The sequence below is a fragment of the Serinus canaria genome, chromosome 1A (genome assembly GCF_022539315.1).
Source record: "Serinus canaria isolate serCan28SL12 chromosome 1A, serCan2020, whole genome shotgun sequence".
Classification (NCBI taxonomy): domain Eukaryota; kingdom Metazoa; phylum Chordata; class Aves; order Passeriformes; family Fringillidae; genus Serinus; species Serinus canaria.
Window position 1 is genome coordinate 26,048,952 of NC_066314.1, and position 22,904 is coordinate 26,071,855.

Genomic DNA, 22,904 nt, shown 5'->3' on the forward strand with positions numbered 1-22,904 from the left:
TTTTTTTTTTTGATGGCTCCTCGATGTAATAAATAGTGTAGTGGTCCTATCAGCCACAGTCAGATGGAGTGTTTGGTGACATGCTGCAGGTCTCTATTTAGCTTTGACTCTGAACAGCTCTCCCATCACAAAATGCTCTGATTTTTTTCTAAAACTAATAATTTTGCTGTGTGCAGTCCCCCTGCTGTTGGCAGAGATGCAACCCACTAGATCAGGTTGCCCAGAGCCCAATTTAATCTGGCCTAGAACACTTCCAGGAATGGGACATCCACAATTTCTCTAGGCATCTTTTTTCAGTGAATCACCCCCCTCACCATAAGGAATTTCTTCCTATCATTTGGTCTGAAGCTCCTCTCTTTTAGTTTAAGGATGATGTGTTCCAGCTTGTGAGATCCTCTTCAATCTACTTTGTTTTGCAATGTGCCTCAGGGAGTCCTTCTTAAGCTGAATCTGCACCCTTCTGAAAATCTGAATGTGATGTGTCAGTATGTTTTAAATTCTGTTAGTTAATGTTTATTGATATTCCAGAAGCTCAATTTATAATAAGCACACAAGCTCTAGGCCCTTGCAAAATGTGAATTATTCCATCTTTTTCAAAGTACCTCTTCCCCATTATTTTTATTGCATTTGCATGGCTCCTCAGTCATGGTGGGTGTCTACTTTCTTCTGCAAGTGTATTGCATTTTTACAAACCCATGACTATGGGATTGCTGTGCCTTGCAACTGGCCACAGGCTTTGTGTTTGGCTTACAACAAGATCCTCTTTACCTCTCTGGCTTTGGCTGGCTGGACTTGTTTTACTCTTCATTGTTCTGACAAGAGATTTATTCTGACTTGTAAAGCATATATCTAATGACAAAATCATAAATTTTATCTGCCTTATTATAGCTCTTGCTTAGTTTTGTGCAGTTGTGTGGTGTATGTATGCTTTGCATTTAACAAATAGCTATGACATGCAGTTACTCAGTGTATAGTAACCAGCTATAACCCTAGACTAAAATGGAACACAGAAGAGTAAAGACATGTGACCATAACACACCTTGAAGGTACTGGCAGAGGATGATACTAGAGGCCTGTGAATAGCTCACCTGTGGCCAGTTATTGGTCGTCAAATAGTGTGAGCTTGAGAGCAGAGTGAAAGCAGTTCTAGGGGCAACCCTTTGATATACAGTATGTTCCTTTTGCCCATCTCAGCATCCTGAATGTAACAAATCATGGGGAATTCAGGCAACCTGTAACGTGGGCACCACATGCCTCTTATGATTTTAGGTCCTTAATGGAGGGTAGCCTGGGCATCTTGCAAAATTAGTGGAGCTTTGACAGAGCAGTCTGAATGCTTACCTGGGAATTGTGTTCTTTTCAATGATTATGTAAAGTATGTGTGCTCTCAACTTTAGCATTTTACCAAATTTATCAGTTCTACTTCTTGTCAGTTCCCTTTTGTTTGACAGCTGGGTCCTCAGTGGCAAAACTGTAAACTTGAAGACTTGATTTTTGGAGGTCCTTCAGATTTCCTTCTCTGTGCATCCTTGCTTTGTTTCTATTCTTGTTGACTTTCACTCTTTCCTATTTACTGGCCTCTTTACACCATATAACATTTTTAAGTAACTTTGCTATCTGTAATCCGTGTTCTTCATTTTTTCTGAAAAGCTGAGGAATGCATGCCATTGATATTCCAAAGATGTATTTAAACTATAAGTAAAATGACTAAACTGTGTTTCAGGTGTGTTCACTGAGAGATTTCTTGATGCTTTTGGATGTATGAAGATGACTCTGCATCCTCTAACAGTGAATGCCATGAAATACATGAGCTCTATATATGAAATACAGAGCTCTAGATCTTTCTTGCCTTGCATGAGCAAATACTTCAAATCCTTGACAGATAGCTTTTTCTCAAGTTAACACTGTTTAGCCATTGGTGAGGGTTTTTTGACTTCTGATTTTAAAGTTAAATAAAATTCTTCAAGGGAATCTGTGAAATTTGTACTGAAAGAAAATTGAATTTGGAGTCTTCAACCTTTGTTTAGAAAGCACAATGGCTTACACCAGGTGGTGTGCAATATCTGATTATTGCTGTTGTGTTTGATGTGATCTGTAATAATAGCAAATGGGTTTTTCATGTTTCCAAGGAAACAGTGCAGTGGGGGCATATGAGGGCATGATTATACATGTGTATGTATAACAATTTCTTAAAATATAAAAGGAGCAAGATTGGGGGTGGGCTAAGTATCCATATTTATCAGGGCGCTATACCCAGCCTAGCTCTTCCCATAGAGCAATGAAAAACCTTTCACCTGCTATAACAGAGCCTGAATTTTGCTTTGTGCCGAGATTCTGTACTGTCAGCTAACCATGGTGTGGTTTGTTTTCTCACCTGCCTAAATAATGATTGTCACTTCTTCCTAAAGGTGGTTCACTGTATAACCATAAAACAAATTCCCCTACAAGAATAATTAATATCTATAGCATTAAATACAGTCTTTAAAACAGAAAAGGCTTCACTGAATGCTTTTCTTTGTAAGATTTGTTTATGTACCCAGTTGGAGATGTGTAGGCGAGCTGTTTTTCATGAGAAGGAAAGTTTGGTCAGAGTATCACATTCTCTGGAGTTGCCAAAATAAGAACATGTTGTGTAGGTAAGGGGAAAAATATAAAAGTTGTCATGGTAATTATATATCTGACCTGCAGGAGCCTGGACTGGCAGTACATAGTACAGAGTTTTGAGCCCTGATTTTAGGAACTGCCAGACTTCTAGTAAATTTATTCAGTTAAACAGTAATATGGTTGTAGGGAAAATTTCTTTCAAAGCTGAAAGGACTGCTGACCTTGTTGTTCAGTCTGTGTTGTACATGCTATTTTCTTCAGCTTAATCTCAGGTTCATTATGACTCTTCTTCTGAGTTGTCTGTTTATCTCCAGTTGTTGAGTGTATACAAAGAGTTTGCTTTTATCTTCCCCTTGATCTTGTATGTTGACACAGGATATGCTGTAGTAACACTGAAGGTCAGGCAAGATTAATCTTCACAAGCTGTATCATTCTGACACTTGCCTCAGTGATTATATTTGAAATAACCAAAAGGCATGCCTGTTGCCTTTGTTAATCTCAACTGCAATGAAGTATGCTCTTTGCAATTTATTTGGATACTGCAGATGTAGTAGAAGTTATGCTTCCTTGGTTCTAGAGGAATAAAAATTGGAAAATTATTATATGGCCACCCTTGCATTTTGCATGTCTTCTAGCAAACATAAGAGAGATGATGATTGATTAAATCTGATAAATGTTGAACAAAAATTGTAATTTCAGTCATTATGAAATTACTGTTCCTAAGAATACTGATTAGGTTATATTAGCTTACTAGAATTTTTTTCTTCAGATTTTGGATGAATAAATTGGATAACTCTGTATGAGGTGATATAAAGTGATGAGACTGTGATGAGTCTGTGATGATATAAAGTCTCACTGTGATGAGACTTCTGTGTTTCAGCCATAGCTCAGGGTGAAAATTGTATGTGCACTTTTTCTGGCATGTCAATAAAGGCAGGGTTTTGTTGAAGGAAGTGAAAAATTAAAATGGTAGCAAATGCTCTGATTGAAATTTCTCCAAATTGACCTCTTTCTAGTTCTCTTTTTAATTAAAACATTAGTCTGTCCCTACTGACATAATTTTCATTCATGTCATTGTGGTTCAGTTACACATCAGTAATAATTTGCTAATGTTTTCATAGGTAGTTGTTTTCAAGTCTTTACTGATTTTTTGGTGTTGATACCCTTCACAAATACACTTCAGAATTGAAGTGGGTTGGCTTCCTCTGAATTTCCTGTTCTCAAGAATGCATATATACTTGCAAATACATAAAACTTTTAAGTACTGGTAGTAATCTGTTTGAATGTCTAATTTTTCATTGTTTTTCTCTTCTTTTTCAGGTCTGGCAGTTTCTCTTCAGTTGCTTCATGGAGACATAGAACAAATTAGGAGGGAGTACACATCCAGATTTACCCATGGAGTATCCATAACAAGGAAACTAGGTTTTTCCAATATTATAATGCCTGGTAAGTTAAGAAAACTATCCCAATAAGCAGTAAAAGAAAGAACTTAAGAGAAATTACTTGATTTTTCAAATGAATACTGTATTCTAAAACTTCTTAAACAGTTCCCTAGACTTTTATGTTACCATTTTTTCATAATGATAGAAGAACACTCTGTCCCAGTGCCCCATGGCATTATATTGTGTAGCTGCTATGCCAGTGTCAAAAAGCTGATGGCTATGGGAGCTTTTTTGAGAGATGGAAGCCCAGTTTATAGAGGTAAAGATGACTGAAGGCAAGACTGCTGAGCTCTATGCAGGTAAAAAGAGAACCAGCACAATCAATTTATAGGAACTGGTTGCTTTTTAAATAAAGACTCACAAAATTTCATTAGTACTGTACAGCTTCTGTTTTTATGAGGTATGTGTCTCCAATACTGGAAATGATGGAAATGGATAACAATATAGATGTAGAGACTTCATTTTGTGTATATTGTATGACAAAATAGGCAAGTACTTAAACCAATGCTAAGGAAGGTGGAAAGATTGTTTCAGTCTGATTGTGAAGAAGGAAATATGGGAAGAAGATCATAGAACAATTTATAATTGCAAACCTGAAATAAAATTTTGCAAAAGTTAAGTGGGTTGCTGAAAATTAGGAAGCAAATGTCTCTTTAAAGGAAAAGCATACTTTCAGGCAGATCAGTTTGGCATGGTTATGGTGTTATGTTGTTGCTGAGAAATGTTGCAGGGAGGAGCTCACATCTTAGTTTCGGCTGAGTCCACGCATACAAGAAAGTCAAGACTTTCTCAAATGCAAATCACCCTTATGACTTTCAGGTTTTTAGTAGAGACTATCTTCTTCATATAAAGATCTGTCTTTGCATTCCTGTGGACCTAAATCAGAATTAAAGTAGGGTTCTGAGGCAAAAATAAATAAACTTTCATACTTCACTAATCAAGGAGGTCTTAAACAGGCATTTGAAAGTCAGTAATAAGGCTCAGCTTTAGCTGTGGGCATGTATTTCTCTTGAACTTCTGCCTGAAACTTGACAACTGAGAATTCACTCTCGTGTTCTTACTGCCAATAAAACATCTGTCCTTCTGCATCAGTGATCAGCACTACTGGTCACTTAAAACATGCACATAACACAAGTTAATAAAACACTTTCAGCACTACAATGAAAATGGTATGACTGCAGTACTGAGAATAATGAAAGGCATAAGTCAGGTGCCATTTAAATTTAAGTTAGTTTATATATATATATATGTATGCCTAATGGAAGCAATTCAATTGACATTTTATGGCTTATTAGCTGGGCTTTATTTGTTGTCTTACTGTTGGATTTGAAATTTGAATAAAATGGGTGTTGTAGATAGTCTGGCAGATAGCAGTGGAAGCAGTTTTACTGAGCACACTGTAACTCCCATTAGGAATCACTTCCCCAGTTATCCATGATTTAGTGACCTGCTGCTCTGTGTTATCAAATTTGCTAAGTTCTATAAATAGATCTCTTACCCCTTCATTTTCCACTTGAGAAATAATGCAATGTACTAAACTGCAAGAAACATGTTATAGCAGGGTACAGTGTAATCAGCTGCTGGAGGAGTTTCTTGACTCAGTTTCAAAGAATTATTCAGGTTCACTTTGTCGCTGTTTTAGTTTAAAAAATAATATATGGGTTCTGGTATACTGCTTTTTCAGTCCAATTGTATGCATGCATGAGTTTAAATAATGTACAACTTCTATGTTTACTGGCACAGGAGGGATTTCTCCTAAAGAGAAATAATCATCTCAGTCTTGCAATGATAAGTTTCAAGGACTAACCAGAGTAGTATGCCCTAGGCCCTGAAATGCCCTCAGCAACCTAGTCTTTGAAAAGCTTTTTTAATTTAAAGCTCCCCTTTCATTCTGTTTATCTTCTAGTGGTTTTTTTTTCCACTGATAAATTAGAGAACTTCATCTTTTGCCACTAGAAATGGTCATTAATAGATCTGATTTTATATTTTTGTTGAAAGGGTGTTGCTGTGGCTAATTAGCACTTAGGTTAGTGTTGTGAATAAGACTCTCTTGAATTATTCAATAAGAAATGCCTCTTGCTGCAAAACTGCAGTATCTCTCTTAGAAATGCCATATTTTAAGTCTCTCTCCTATTCTGGTGTATTTAAACTCTCTCTGACCTTCTTTTTTTTGTCGTACCAATCCTTTTCTCTGTGGAGGTTTTGCTGTGAAAAGTAACTGGGATCAGCATACGTGCCAAACCAGAATTGACAATGATAGTGCATGTTTTTATGGAGTAATGCTTTTTGTGTCACTGCAGCTTGACAGGCTGAAGCCACAAAATACACTATCCAGGACCCTTGGAGTTAGTTTCTTGATGAAGAAGTGTTTTAGGAAATGAAGTAGATGGCTGGAATAAAAGCCATCATATAATACATGGCTATGATTTTAAAAGGCTGTGAAATAGGTAACTGACTTTATTCTAGCCAACAAAAGAAGGGCAGGCAGTGAAAGAGTCAGCTTGTGAAGATAATCAATATGCATTTTGTAGGTTTGGCCAGGATTTCAGGGCAGACTCCATGCAAGCATTGGTAAATTCTATTCCAGCATTCTAGTGTGGTTGTCTGCAGATATGCAGCCAGTATTCTCAGGAAGCTTCGTACAGCATTGAAGGACACCTGTGCTTGCACACTGAGTTTCTGTGTTCACCATTTCCTGACAACTACATTGTTACTTCGTATATAAAATTCAGTATTTGATATTTACAAATGTAGTATACTTTTGAGGAGCACTCTAAGTTAAATTTACATACATAATAGGTAACGAAATGTGAAAGCCCTTTTCCTATGCATACTTCTACCAGCTTTTTTGCTATTTTATGTCATTCACTATTATGGAATCTCTTTCCAAATTTGACTTAGAGCACCTGTATCAGTCCATGCCTTCAGTGCTGTTCATGCTCATGTGTTGTACACGTGCATGTACATGTTCTTTGGCACCATTGTGGAAAATATCTAATTCTGTAGATAACCCTGATCACTAATATGTGTTGCCTGGAGTTCTTAGAATTGGACAGCTGTTTGTCTAAATGAGGACTTAACTGGCTTCACTAGATGCCCACTCTGCCTCCCAGTTGTAAATAGACTAAACTTTTGTTAAGTAAGCATACATATAGGTGCATGTCTTCCTTTGTTGTGCATTCCAGATCAGAACTGCATCTGCTTTACTTCATTTAAGCTACACTGTTTGTAACAGTGCTACATCTATTACTGGTAGTTTACTGGTAGTGTTGTTAACTACCTAACTACTACATTCAAAGACGAAATCCATTCAGTGTGATACATAAGCACTTAAAATAATCTCATTGTCTTCCTGTAGAATACTTTTTTCACCAAGCAATTCAGAGAGGTCCAAGCCTTCCTTCCTGGAATTTTACCTACAAACTTCCTCTATACAGCTTTGTCTATACTAATATGACAAGACAACTCTGACTTAAAACAGCTATGGATTTGACTTTGAAAGGTTCTGTGACTTATAAAACCTCAAAATGTCTTTGTCAGTAAAGCATATTTTGGTGTGTAAACAATTGACCTGTTGGCTGACATCTCAGAAGACTCTCTCAGGTGGATATCAGTTAGCTATCTTTTTTCAGCTTGTGATCTGAACTGGTGCCATTTTACCACTGCTGCTAGCTGATCACGACATGCTTTGATTTAAGGATAAGAGTTAATATTTCTTCCTATCCATCTAAATTATTAAACTTATATGATATTAGAAGAGGTTAAAGAATTGGTGCATCACTACAAGGGTTCTACATTGACCAGTGTTTACCTTGCACACCAGCTTAGTGTGGTATCTGTACTGGTATCTAGAGCTGGGCTAGTCAGTCCTGACAGGAGACGTCTTGGCTTGGAATATTTAATACTTTGGTCCTTTTCTATTTCTTCAAAAAATTTTGACAAATAGCATTGCTAAAAAGTCTACATGCAGCTGCACTATTAATTTTTGTAGGGGAACTTTCATTCTTTCAAACTTATTTGTCCAAGATTAAAAGCTGCATTTTGTTTCAACATTGTCCTTTCCTTTTTTGCAATTTCTGCTCATTTAGCAGATAAAATGAGGTGCCTGGGATATTGCTGTGCTTTTAAGTTTCCTAAGCTCTAAACTGAGCTTTCATATGCTCAATTTAGGAAAAGCAACTGAATTTTTTTCCCATTGCATCTGCATTGCTTTATATTTGTCACCTTTTAACTTCATTAGATGTCCTTTTGCTGTCCAGTTAAATCTCATCAGATCCTGTCCTTCAAAGGTACTGAATGTACTAATCATGCTTTCATCTGGATTATTAAAAGGTCTTTTCATGTCCAAGTACACACTCACCAACCTTTCTCACTATTTTCAGAAGGTTTTTAAAATAAAACTAGAAATAGAATCTTTGTCTTTTTATACAAATGATCTCACAAAATGCTATCTTTGTGATAACATTCATTGTCAATGATGTGATTTTTGACTAGAGGCAGTCATTCTTTCAAAGCATAGAAAAAGATTCTGCAGAAATGTAAAGGAAGCTATGGAATATGTTGTCCTCATTACAGTGAGTGTCTGTATCTACCAGTAATCTTGAAGTTAGTAAAGAGCTGTTGATTCTAGGAGAATAAGTCTATGTCTGACAGACTTCAACATTTTTCTCCCTTGAGCAGTGGAGTGAATTTTTCCAAACTTTTCTTTAAACTATATGATGTACAAACATTTTAAATTTAACTTGTGCCACTGGATATATTAGTTACACAAAATATGTTTGAGCAATAAGGTGGAGTAAAGACACACCTTGCGTTTTGACCTTTCATAAAACTGAAGTATTCCAGGGGGAATATCCTGTGCTTTTCAAACCCTATTTTAATACTATTTAAACTTTAATCCTATCTGTTGAAGGAATTAGCATTTATACAAGTCACTGGAGAAAAGAAGGGTATGATATATTTGGTAAGACAAGTGCAAGGAACATGTGTATTGTTTTCCTTCTCCTTTCCATCTCCTCTGTCTTATTTTTTGGTTCATTAGAAACTGAAGGAAAAAAATAGAAGAAAACTATGAAAGGGAAGACAAGCCAGAATTTAATTGTGCTTTCCTTGATTTAATGACTCTGGAAATGAAGAATGGGGAAAAGAGTTTTCTGCAGTTTATGGTATTTGAGGAATAAGCTGGCTTTCTTCTGAGTATAGAATAAGTAGCAGTGATGCATGGGAGGTGAATGCAAGGATTGTTATGGCTTGGAAGTTTTTCTTTGATAAACTGGGTAAGGAACACTGGCAAACGAACAAATGAATGCTTTATTCTGTTAAAGTAAACAGTCTTTCAAAATTCTGTTAGAAAATAATTTCTTTATTAGACAAAGACGACAGGTCAAAGTTTTCTGTTGAAAAAAGTTTGCAAGTCTTTTATTCCTCACTTGTTTAAAGCAGCTTGTTTAATATCTCATTGTTAGGAGGAAGAGAAAAAAAGTCACAGAACAATTGGATATTCCATGGTAAATGTACAATCCATTTCAAATCTGAAAGTATTTGTTTGAGAATTCCTTGTAAAGGGCATTTCATTTTCTTAATCAGATGTTTTCTGGTGAGTGTGTCCTAAAGCTTGTTGAATGTTTCTGCAGTAAAGCTGAAAATGCAGATAATGTTTTATTAAAAAAACAAAAGTAAGGTAACTGAGGAGAGAACCCAAAAAATCAGTTTGTTCATCTCTGATTTAAATGCCCAAGTCTACTTAATCCAATAATAAAAAGGCAGTGGTGTTACAAAGTGACCCAATGCTCCCAAAATCCTAACATATGCAGTTATTTTAATTGTTTCCCATATATAAACAAGAATACCAGTCATAATATATAAAGTAATTGCTAGTATATAAATGGTAGAAATTGACTTAATTTTTTCTGCCTATTCCCTATAATATACTTACAGACAAACAACCTGCCCCAAATAATTGTTTGTTAAATGGCACCCAGAACATCTCAGTCTGAGATTTTCTTTGTATGTATATATTTAGGCACTAAATAAAACATTTTCTCATTTTTGAGTCATGTGTGTATATTGCTCATAAATACTGTGAGTGTGTGCAAAATTTATTTGGTTGTTCTTTGCCTCAGTGATGTAGAAGTGAAGGTATGCTCTGTGGGGAAAAGGCATTGAACAGGCAGCTGACTGGTGGTTGTCACAGTCTTTAAAACTCAAAGATGTTCACTGGCAGCTTCAAGCATGTCAATGAGATTTGCCCCCCTTTCTGAAAGTGCTGAATGTATTCCCTGATAAGCAGCCAGTCAGTCTTTCAGTATCTTCTAAAATGCAAAACAAAAAGGAAATTGTTTCAGTAATGGGATTTCATTTCCTACAGTGATGAAATTCTTTGTGAAATGCAGCATGCCTGTGTGTCTTCCTGAGGTGCTGTCCTTAAGAAAGCCCTTCTCTCAGATAACATTCTTCTGTATTACAGTTTTCACAAATGATCCTAGATTGCTTAACTTGAATTTTTTAAATTAATTTTTGTTTATAAATTAAATGTATAAGAAGGGAAGGGAAGTCAAGAGAAAAGAATAGTTGAATGAAGACATGCTGGTCAAACTTAAAGGACAACAGGGAAATGCAGAAGCAGTGAAAGCAGGAACAGGTATGCTGGGAAGAGTATTGGGATGTTGCCCAGTTGTGTAGTGATGGGGTCAGGAAGGCTAAGGCAAAGTCAGAGCTGAAATCAGCAAGAGAATGCAAAAAAAAAAAAAAAAAAAAAGAACTTCTGTAGGAATTTCAGCCAGAAAAGAAGAGCATACTCCTTGTGATCAGCATGACTGGTAAACTGGTCTCAGCAGATGAAAAGAAAAGGCTGAGGTACTCAACAGTATTTTTGCCTCAGTCTTCACTGTAAATCTCTCCTCTCAACCTCTCAAATCTGTGGATCTCAAGGCAGGGACTGAAGAGAGCAAAGTTCCTCCCTCTGTAGGAAAACAGTAACCACCTGAGGGATCTGAACATACTTCAGTCTGTGTGACCTGGCAAGATGCATCCCAGGGTCCCAAGGGAATTGGCTGATGTAGTTGCCAAGCCACTCTCCATGATATTTGAAAGGTCATGGCAGTCACATGGAGTACCCAGTGACTGTAAAAAAGGAAACATTGCATCATTTTTTGAAAAAAGGGTAGAAATGCCAACACAGGGTGCCCAGAGAAAGTCTAAATGTCCTATCCCTGGCAACATTTAAGGACAAATTGGAGAGGGCTCTGATCAACCTGCTCTAATTGAAGATGTCCCAGCTCATTGCATGGAAGTTGGACTACGAAATCATCAAAGTTCAACTGCCAGAAGGGGATTAGTGAGACAGAAAATTTTACTAAGCTTCCTTAGCACTCTCCTCAAGTTAAAAGTTAAAATCACCTTCTGCTGCTTTTTTTTTCTTTGCTTTTGGGTTTTTTTTTTTTTTTTTTTTTTAATATCATCCCACTAGCAGTTGCTACACAACTCTTTTTCCATTCTACAAAGTATTCTAAGGATCTTTCCTCTAGAATTTTTTCATCCACAAGATTTATATTCTGGGTTAATACCATTTTGTCTGTGCCACATCCAGAGACTTTCGGTCCCTACAACTGAAATTTTTTTAAGAGCTATTCAAGATATGTTTAGAGTATAAAGCATCTCATTAGCTTGTATTTTACATAAATGTAGATGAACAGGAACTTCATTTAAACAAAATTAGGTTTTTTTGCTCTTTTACAATTCATGATTCTAAAGGTCCTACAGTTCTGAGCAAAGCTTTCAAAAAAGCAGTTCCAAACAAAAGCTCCTACTGAGGTCTGTGTACTTATTTTTAAATTAGTGGCTGTTGTCAGGACAGCAGTAACTATCAGAAATGCTTGTTCACATACAGTCATGCTGTGTTTTGTTACCCTAATAATAATCAATTTGAAATTTATTGCACTAGAAAGCTTTTTGAGGATAGCTGGCAAACTAAACTCCTGTTTTTAACAAAGACACTACCTTTGATCTTTGACAGCTATATTCTGCTTGAAAAGCTTATTTCATATTAACATGCTACAAGAGATTCTGCAGTTCTAAATATGTTTGAAATACCAGAAAAGTCTTGTTATAATGTACTTGTTGCAGTTGCAACTCACAGCTTTGGCACTGTAAGTTTAAAAACAATTTTGTGATGAAAGATCATTGCTTTGATGCTTAGGTTAGGTGCAAATGTTTTTATAAAAATAACAGTACAAATGATACATTCATACAAAGGCTCTGCTGAGGCTTGTACTGATCTGACTCTCTCCTGTGTTGTTCCTGTCACCTGAAGTTCAGTGGGTACAGTTAAGCCTCTCTGAGCTGGGGACATTTTGCACACAGGTCCAACTTGGGAGCAGCAGGAGACCAGTGCTTGTACACAGGTCCTTGATAGTGATGATGGAGCCTCCAGCCTATGAAGGCAAGGCAGCCTGCAGAGGCATCCCATAATAAAACTCTGCACTGGGCATAATAGGTCCTTGAGCATGCATTGCTGTCTGGAAATTACTCCTGGCTCTTTTCTCTTCACTGCTTATTTAATATTTGTGTTTTATAGTTGGCAGGTTGAGGAAGGCTGACCCCCATTAACTGCATCCTCCAGCAGTCTTCTTGTGGTTGTTTTTGACTTTAATTGGCCTTTCCTCCTGTTCCTAATATTAGACTTTTGCATGTAATTGATGCTGATCAGGTGTCTGTCCCTCGCCCCTGTTCTGCCCTTGTACAATTCATTGCTGGTTGGATTGAAGTCATGAAGCTTTTGCTTCTTTGTAGGGTCAGAATTCTTGAGCTATAATGTACCTGGTAAGCACCTACAGCTAGGACAAGAGGGGCTTGGATTTTTCCCTCTCCTAGGCCATGGAGAGTGCTTTCAAGATAATTTTGCCAGATCAAGGCTGCAGTGTGTTGGCAGGACCATCCGATGAGGCAGGGACTGCCAATACTGTGCTGTACACATTTCTCTTTAGCAACTCAGACATTTCAATTCAACACCTTTCATTTCCAATGAAATTCATGAACCAGAGTGGCTGTCCATGCAGAATGTGCACTGAAAGCTTGTGCTATGTCAAAGTGTTACGTCTGTATTCACACCACTGCAGCTTGACTTTGGTGTTGTTGTTAAATGCCATGGAATTTCCATTTCCATCTGGCTTTAACCTCTCACTTAATATTAGAAGCTCTTGTAGGAATTTGTCAGCCTGCTTTTGGTGAAAAGGTGAAATCATAGGGTGCTAAGTCCCAAAGTGTTGGGTTTATTGGGTCACTTCTGTAATTAGGACAGAATATACCCCTTTTCAACACATTCAATTGCATGGTTGTCAGACGAACAAACAGCTTCCCTAGATACACTCTTTGATCCTCACAGTTCTGGTTTTTCCAAGAAATAGCTCATTACTTCCCACTCTCATAGGGACCACCACCAACTTTTTTATTTCTTCTTTGCTGTTTACCATCTCACACCCAATGTACAACAATCCTCCGTCTTACCTATGCTGGTTGTCACATGTTAACCTCATTTTTTTCTTGAAATAGTGTCTAGAAAGTAGCTTTACCAAGATAAACAGCTTTTTAAGCAGTGAAATCATTCAAATAACTCAGAAATGCAACATAAGGCTTTAATTTGCTTTTCTCCAGCTTCTGTTGACTCAGCACATAACCTACATGAAGTAGCTTTGACTTCTAAGGAGACTTAGGTGGTTTAGCTTCCCAGAAAATGTTTAATGATTTTAAATGTGTGTGATTCACTATTTGATAGTCATTTCTTACCCAGAAAACTGAAAGTCCTAGGCAAAGCTGATTTACAGTGGGATTTGACTCTGGCTAAGAATGTTACTCACTGGATGTTGCTCTCTGCATGTTCATTTCACAGTCTGGATGCTCTAAATTCAGAAAGGTGGAAGTGACCTATCATAACAGGGGCCAGGGAGTGGAAATGCTCCATCAGAGCAGGGAGAAATGAGCTGCCCTTTCTTTTGAAACAAATGCTTTCAAGTGGACTAGATCTTTCATAGCACTCAGTATCATTATAGGCAGAGGGTAGTTTGTCATTTCAAAAGCTGAGCACATTTATTGATATTGTTTTCAGTTGTTTATTCCTGTACCAAACGTCACACTGAAAACAGCCCTTGGATGTTTTCTCTTCCTTGGAGAAGGAGATGCTGTATTTCTCAGCACAGAAATGGGCTGGAATTAGTGTGTTGCTTTTTTCACCTCATCTAAAGCCTCTGTCTGATAGATATTTCATTCTGTAGGTATGTTTTCAACCAGTAATTAAAATCTGATGTACTGTGCTGTTTGAAACGTGCCCTTCCAATTTCTGTGTTGATTCCTTACCTTTGGTGAAGTGTAACACTGTAAAGTCTCATTACACATACACCTGTAAGATTTATTTCAGTCATGCAGATAGTTTAGCTGAAGATACCATTTGTACTCTCCAAAGTCTACCTCAGAACTCTGATATTCAGCTGGACTTGGCCTTTCAGTGCTACTTATGGTTGTAATTGATTACCTTAGTGACAAGGAGTTAATTTAATCTGTGTGGTGTACTGGTGAAGGCAAAGATCCCACAGGAAAATGATGCATATTCTTATAATCAAGTGTTTAATTATAGTTACCATAAATAAGAAATATCAGATAAAGGAATATAGATATGTTCAGCAATGTGCTGATGTTTAAATGTTTTATAGAGGATTTGGAATGTTTTTTATGGGAAGTGGAACCACAAAAGAATGGCCTAACTTAATTTAAACTGACAATCTCAATTTTTGGAGTGAGAATTTCTGTTAAGGAAGATGGAAAAATGCCATTTTTGTAAAAGCTGTGTATGCACATAAGAGTATGGTAATTACCCCTGATGCTCTCCCAGCCTGCAGCTATTTTCAGCTCAAGGGATATCCTGAGTCCTTATGATTGCCATTTTCATATCCTATAGCTGATCTTTCTTCCACAATTTCTCAATCCTTTCCTTTCATCCTTTTACATTACTTACATTCAAAACATCCTTTGGAAAGCTTTGGGTTTGTGTTTGGCTTTTGTTTTGAGATTGCTTTTGTGTTTGGTTTTGTTTTTTGTTTTTTTCTTACAAGTTCATCACCTGAATAAAACATCACCTTTTGCTTATTTTATTCCTGCTTCCCAGCAGGGAGCAGAGACTGATCTGGTGGTTGCTCTCACTCATTAGTAATTCAGCTCTTTCATCCTTGACTTCAGACACTCTTAAGTGAATACTCTCTAGTATTTGTTCTGTTGATTCTCTCTAGCTGTATCCTAGCCTCTGCCCATGATCGTTTCAGCAGGTAGCTGATAATAAGGTAATACAATAGCAGATTTCCCTCTTGTTTATGGGCATGGGTCTTGAGAGATTCATGATATGGCAGTTTCTTCTTTAATTTTTTTATCATTTAGATTGTGCTTCCGAGGAATCATTTAATTATTTTGCATCTAGTGATGTAATAATATTATAAAAATATTAGATTACTGTAGCAAGCTCATTGTTTCTGTTACTTAAAAATCACTGGAGATTTGCATGCAGTAAAATACAAGGAATGTGAAACATGAGAGTATTGTGGAAAGTTCAAGCAAGTCAAATTCTACTTGCAAATTAAAATGAAGCTAGAAATTGAAGATCCATTAATTATTTATGTTACATATATTATAATTAATTTTAGCCATAGTACAAGTACATATCCCATGGTTGCCTTCCAAGTTGCACACCTATAAATATACTAAACTATCACACTTTCAGCAGTGCTGAGTGAAAATCTACCTTATTAAAAGATGATATTCCCTTTTCACTAAACTTTCTCCAGATGAAAACATATATTCTCAATTTCTGTTTCAACAAAGTCCAGAAATAAGAATTTTAGAAAATTCTCCTAATTATGATGCTGTTCATCCTTCATTGTTTTTCCTTTCACAAGGAATGTCCAATTGCTTCAAAGTAGTTCTGGTAATTTTGTTCAAGAGTTGGATTCGTTTACACTCTTCACAAATGGATTCAGCATCTTTAAAGAAAACAGGGGCTTCCCTACTGTGACACTTCAGTCACCACCAGTACTGCTTTTCCTCCTGTCTGTCCCCACTGCAACCACTCTTCCCCCTTTTCATCAAACTTTGCAATTTGTGTCAACTGAAACTAAAATAAAATTACTGTTGATCTTGTCCATACGATCTGTTTATGTTCTGACAGACTACTTAGTGTGATACTGCATGAACGTGCAAAGGATTTAAATTTAGATATGCCAGCAGTCCTTGTACATACCATATGGGACTTAGGTAGTGTCTGTATTGGATTTGTAGTGTAAATGTCCTGATGAAGAGTCTTAATTTCTCAGAAGCCTTTCCAACAAACAAAAAATAAGCTTACCAAGCAAACTTTTTCCTCATAAGCTTTGGAACGCCCTATTGTAAAATATATGGAGATTTTTTAGATTGCAAATTGTAATGCTCACAATCTGGAAAGACTGCCCTGCTAATGAGAAGAATACCAACTTCTTGGTTTTTCCTTTTGCAAAGTAATACATTTCCTGTTAAGATTAAGCAGAAAAAAGTTGTAATCAATTAAACAGAGAACTGTAACAATTACAAACGAAAGGAAATACATTAATATTGCCTTAGATTAGAAGACTTAAATGAGGTGGAACTAGACACTTCAGTATAGCTAGAAGGGCCAATGAAAAGACCAAACAGACCCAAAAGATGAGTAGAAGCCCCTAGAATTGGTTTATTATGGCCAATAATCTTTGGGTTTTAAAAGGGATGAAGATCTTTTGCTTTTCTTGGTTTATTGTTTTAAACAAATTATTGTTTTAAAAAAAATTGTTGTTTAAAATCCAAAAATACTGATGAATTGTGGGTGTAGCATTATCCTTTGTAATACAAAATGAAAAACTACTGAAGTACTGAAAGAAAAAATAAGCAAGTTGGACTGACTTTTGGACACGTTGTTCTGTTTGTTTTTCTCATAGGTGAAATGAGGAATGATTTATATATCACTGTAGAAAGAGGAGAATTTGAGAAAGGAGGGAAAAGTGTGGCCAGAAATGTGGAAGTGACAATGCATGTCGTGGACAGCAGTGGTCAAATTTTAAAGGTATCTTTGTTTTATGTTTTTCCTTGCTGTAGTTAATTTTGATAACTTTTTCATATATAAGTCTTCTTTTGTGGCACTGACTGAAGAATGCAAAAATGCTTTGGAAATTATATGTTTATCTTTTGCTGTCTTTAGGTATTCAAAGTGTTTCCACTTTGCTTAAAAGATTTTTAAAGTGTCTATATAAAACCTTAATATATGTTTGTTTTATTTCTGTGATGAATTACATGATTGTGATAAACCCGTAAAATTGCCAGCCAAATAACTGATGATTCCATTAAGATGTTGGAAAATGTTGAAGCAAGATCAAGTTTGGGAAAATTTTGTATTTCCTAAGAATTCTTCTTAGAAATATGCAATTTTTTATGTTATTTAAAAGAACAACTTTTCTTGATAATTGTGAATTTTATGTCTGATTTTAATAAATTTGGGATTCTTGCTGCAGAAGTCAGCACCATGTATCAGTAGAAAAAATAAATTAATATTCCTTCTCATCTTCAAATTTTATTGTATGCTGCTGGTTATGGCTTACAAACAGGCAATGGTTTAAATTTAAATTATTATTAGATGACTCTTTCTCAAAATTTTTCTGTACCAAAAAGATTTTTGTTCACATTCAAACTCTTCCTCACATATTTTTATATTGTTTTTGTTTTGTTTTAAATTTGAAAGTAGTGTTTTCATATGCTCTCCTTGATTTCATGGGCTGTGGGGTAGCACAATGAAGAAAGCCTGGCTCAAATTGTGTTTGTGTATCTGAAGTGAAATTGTGCATATTGATCCATGGCATCCAATATAGATTCATTATATATATACATTAATGATATATACACATAAATGTGTGTGTATATATAAAACAAAAACATGAGATTATAATTGCAAAAGCTACACCTTACCTTTCCCACAGAGAATTAATAGATATCCCCAAGTCAGGATTTAGACAAATCCATTGTCTACCCTGCTATGGGGAGTCCATCATGGGTGTGGTAAAGGCAGCCAACACTTTGCTTCTTCCTGATCACAGAATCCACATCTATTTTCTAATGCTGGGACATACCACTGATAGTGCCAGGGTTACAGGCTTATTTCAATTGACTGAAATCTTGAGCCTGGGCTGTTCTGGTCTCAATTCCACTCTTTGTTGTTGGGGCATAGCATTGGCAGGACCGTGCTGTCTCATGGGAATCCACAACACATGTGTTGCTTAAGCCTCCCTGATCACCTAGTACACCATGATAAACACTTCTGTTCTAAATTAGGTGAATGATTCTTGATATTTATAATTTTCTAACTGCAAGTATAAAAAAAACTTGCTGGTGTTTTTGAGGGTTATAAGACACTGAACACTGTACCACATTTGGCATTTATGGTATGAATGAATACATTAAATAGTTTTCCTTGGAAGAGCAGTCCTTGATGACATTTTACCAGTGAACTAATCTATCCTTAATCATAATTTTTCTTCATTAGGATTTTATCTCGTTTGGCTCTGGAGAGCCACCAGCCAGCGAGTACCATTCTTTTGTGCTTTATCATAACAATGGTCCCAGATGGGCTGAGCTGCTGAAACTTCCTATTCCTGTGGACAAGTTCAGAGGAGCTCACATCCGCTGTGAATTCCGGCACTGTTCCAGTGAGTGGTCCTCATGACTTCTGCTAGTCCTCCCCTTATGGCTGTAGTCAGCACACGAGTTTCCATAACACCTCAGGGAAAAGACAGCTGCATGAACTTGCTCTGTGATGCTTTTTTTACTAACAAAATTCTAAAATTTTTAAAACGTTTTGAAACCTTTTAGAGATGATTTTGAGGTGAAAATTGCTGACTGGTTCCACATTCTGTGTTCCAAGGCATGAGAGACAGGTTTCACAGAGGGGGATAAACTTCTATATTTTGCTAAGATTGCATATTGGTGGCTTATGTTATTTGCTGTTAATATATACTAAATTATTTTAGAATACTCCCTTCTGATTTAAAGTTAGATAAAAAAAAGGAGACAACATGCCAATTGGAACAGCAATTCAAGATAATCTTCATCTGACTAGCTGCAACTCCAGTGTACTTTCTTTTTTATTTTGTCTAAAAAGTATACTATTATCTTTAACTGCTGCTATTTATACATGCATTTCAGCAAAAGAAAAGGGTGAGAAGAAGTTGTTTGGCTTTTCTTTCGTGCCCCTGATGCAGGAAAATGGGAGGACTCTGCCAGATGGCACCCATGAACTAATTGTGCACAAGGTAATTTGAATTAGCAGTCATTAGCAGTAATGATTCCACTGGAACTTACTTTAAATGCCCAGAGATACTAAGTTGAGAAAGTCTGTACTGATTATCAAATGAATGATAATCTTGTCACCATTAAAATATCCATTGCTGATTTTTTAATATTCACCTTCCTAAAAGGGGAACATACCTATAAGCTGCAATTGAATCTAGGTATGTGTTTCAGTGCATTGGTTTTTCTAAGTCTTACTGTTATCTCACATTGTGTTATAATGAATTTCACAAAGGTAAGTTATTTTAACTTTGTGGAACTCTCTTTCCATGTATAAGAGTTGTCAATTTGTTTAGAGGATTTTATGTGCTGCCAGATAAAGTTTTGTTTTCAACGTGAACATTGTAGCTATTTATTTAATGTAACCTGTACAAATTTATTAAATTTCAATGCCAATATATGATGCTATGTTCTAAAAGCAAAGTTGCAACAGGCATAGTGGAAATTCTTCATTTTCTGACAGAGAAACAATGATTCATATAATTAAGAGATTTGGTCAATTGTTTTGTGCAGTTATTTTAACTGGTTTGTTTCCGCAGTGTGAAGAAAATGCAAACCTTCAGGATTCTGGTCGCTACCTCAAACTCCCCTTTTCAAAGGGAATATCCCTAGGAAACAACAGCCAAGCAGTAAAAACCACTAAGGAGTCTTTCTGGATTACATCCTTTCTCTGCTCCACCAAACTCACACAAAATGGTAGGATATGTTGATTATTTAAAACAGGATGAGCTGAAATGAGTGTGATAGCTAGTCTTTTCCATGCCAAGCAAGCATGGATGTACTCAAAAATAGCTTATGTTCTGGTTTTCTTCATAATTTTTTTATATCCAGATGGAAACAAATGGATCATGATAAACCACTGTTTTTAAGTAGTTCACGAATGCTTTTTAGATGACTGTGATATTGGAATCAAATGCAGCACTTCTGGAATCAACTATCAGAACCCAGCTGCTTTATAAAACCTCTTATTCTGTTTGTTGTAGATTTATTATGAAATACTTATTGTCACTTTAGGCTGTAGCAGTTTGTTTCTGATTAGGCATATATTGCTTTTTTGTTTCTCTTCAAACCAACAAACTTTTATTACTACTTAAAACAGTTTATACACTGGCTGTAAGGAGCAGCAGATTTAAATACATGTGTTTACACTCTCTACCAGGGCTCTGTGTAAAGTTCTTAACCAGTGTTACGTATAAAGTTCTTGAGGTTCTTGTTTTCCTGCCATAACTGAACTACCTGTTACTAAAACAGGTGGAACAGTTTTCCAAAAATTTCTAAATACTGTGTATTTGCTTGGTAATGTGTTTCTGACCATTCTTTGATAGAGGCACAATTTTATATTATTACTTTGATCTCTTTTGTGTGTGAGTATCTGTGACTTTACCCATCTTCTGTGTACAATGATAAAATTGCTAACTGCTTGCAAACTGGTTATAGACATTTAACAAAAACTAGAGCAGCTTTTTAAGTTGAAATAGTGCTTTTAATTTTCACCCTTTAATAGCAAGTGTGCAAAATAGAACTGTGTGCAACCACTAAGTGGCTTGTTTCCTTGCACACACCCATTTTGTATTTTCATAGCAATTACCTTAGTAATGAAAGTTACTCAATGAAAGATTTTCCCAAAGGTAGCTAATAGGGAATCAGATACTAAATTTGCTTCAGTTAAAGGCCTTGATTTAGGAAATTACATTAATCTACTTGTACTTACACATGCATAAAAGTGCTGCCTGGAATTTACAAGTGTCTCACTGATAAATAGTTGCCCTGTTGTCTAGTATTAATTTTTATTTACAGTACAGGAGTTATTTTGTACTTATTGTAAATAGATGTGTGACATAGGGCATAAAAAATTTCCTCCTATTTTTAACCATATTCTGAGTAAGAGGGTGTAGAATATCTGAATAATATTGATCCCCTTTTCAGCTCTGAAAGAGTTAACAATTATTTCAGCAGTACTTCAGAGGGTGGAAATATTTTCAGTAGACAGGCTCATATTTTCTCCAAGGATCTTCTTTGGGAAGTTCATCTTGGTGAGTTTCCAAATCCCCATTCTTTTAAACAAAAATTTGCCAAAATCTATTGCATGCTCAGAAAACGAACATAGAGCAAAGCATGTGGATATTTGGTCATGTGAGCATTACTTCAGTTATCCCTGAGAGAATGTAGCTTATGTATTGAAAAATACAGGATTAAAAAGATCTGTGTATTTCATTTTTTTAATAAACATTTGTATTGGTTTTTTTGAAAATTCCTGGTTATTTTTAAATTTGTTTTTAAGTTTGGAGATTTTTTTCTGAATACCTCAGAGATTCACCCGTTATTTACAAACAACAATGCCCAGTCTGAAAATGAATTAAAAATTATTCTGTTGTCTGGCTATGGGGTGGGGAAGGACCCCAAACCAGACTTGCAAAGGGTGTGACTGGATTAGGCTGCAGCTTACTCGCTTGCTGGGAAATTTGACTCAGCTGTCATTCTCTCATTGATTGTTCCCACATGCCATCAGCTCTCATGCATATTAAAATTATGGGGACTGGGGGACGGAGGCTGACTCCTACTTGTTGGGATCCATAACTTCCTTACCCTGGGTACTTTGGAGGGGTTTTTAGGGTTATTTCCAAGCAATTTTTGGAGACCTAACCAGGGGAGTCTGTGCGTTCATCATGGCTGAGAACGCCTTCTTATCTAATCTTTCTGCTATTCAGTTTTTCCTTCTCTTTTCCTTTTGATCCTGGATAGTTAATCAGTTGATATCAGCAAAAACTATACTAGCTTTTTTCTATTATATATTCTTAGATGGGTAGTTATGTTCCATTAGTCTATAAAACCCCAAAAGAGTGAGTGAGAGCACAGTATTTTTTTACTGAGTAGTTACAAAACAGTCTTAGTTTTTCACATATAGCAGGGATTGCTGGCTGCAAGAGAGTCAGGATCCTTCCAGTAAGTCTGAATATTTTAGCTGTTGGCATCCACTCGTTTCTCAGCACTGGCTGGGGCATGCCTGGTCAGCAGCTGTTCAGCAGCAGAGCACCCGCCATACAGCATGGCAGAGGTGTAATCCTTCTATCTGCATTAAAAAAATAAAAAAAAAACCAACCAGTGAATCATCAAAACAAAAGAGGCACTGGGCAGCTTTCCAAATAACTCCAGTTATGGAGGAAGTGTTGGTGACCAGAGAAGCAGCCTCTTGGAAGAGACACACTGACTGCCAGTTCTGAAATTCAGTCTTTTCCTCTGGAAGTGTAGTAGTGTCAAAACAAGTCCATTTCTGATGTCTCAGGACTTATATGAGAGAGATGGAAAATCATCCCAAACCACTTCCTTAAACTCATGATTTTAAACTTTCTATTAAACCTAGCTCTTTGGATTTAAATTACATGCTTTGAGAAGGGACGTGTTTTATTTGGTAGGGATAATAGGTCAGGTGTAGTCAGTTTTAAATTTACAGGCCCTGATTATTTTGAAGATAATGCA

General features: G+C 36.3%; 1 protein-coding gene across 2 annotated transcripts in view; it reads left to right on the forward strand.

The window, feature by feature from the left end:
- DOCK4 (dedicator of cytokinesis 4) overlaps positions 1–22,904 on the forward strand; it is a 221,497-nt gene that overhangs the window by 122,292 nt on the left and 76,301 nt on the right. For both annotated transcript variants that reach the window (XM_018919599.3, XM_018919601.3), the window contains exons 13-17: positions 3,925–4,050; positions 17,030–17,154; positions 18,625–18,787; positions 19,284–19,390; positions 19,967–20,123. In XM_018919599.3, coding sequence (XP_018775144.1) covers positions 3,925–4,050; positions 17,030–17,154; positions 18,625–18,787; positions 19,284–19,390; positions 19,967–20,123 — 678 coding nt within the window. The remainder of the gene's footprint in view (positions 1–3,924; positions 4,051–17,029; positions 17,155–18,624; positions 18,788–19,283; positions 19,391–19,966; positions 20,124–22,904) is intronic.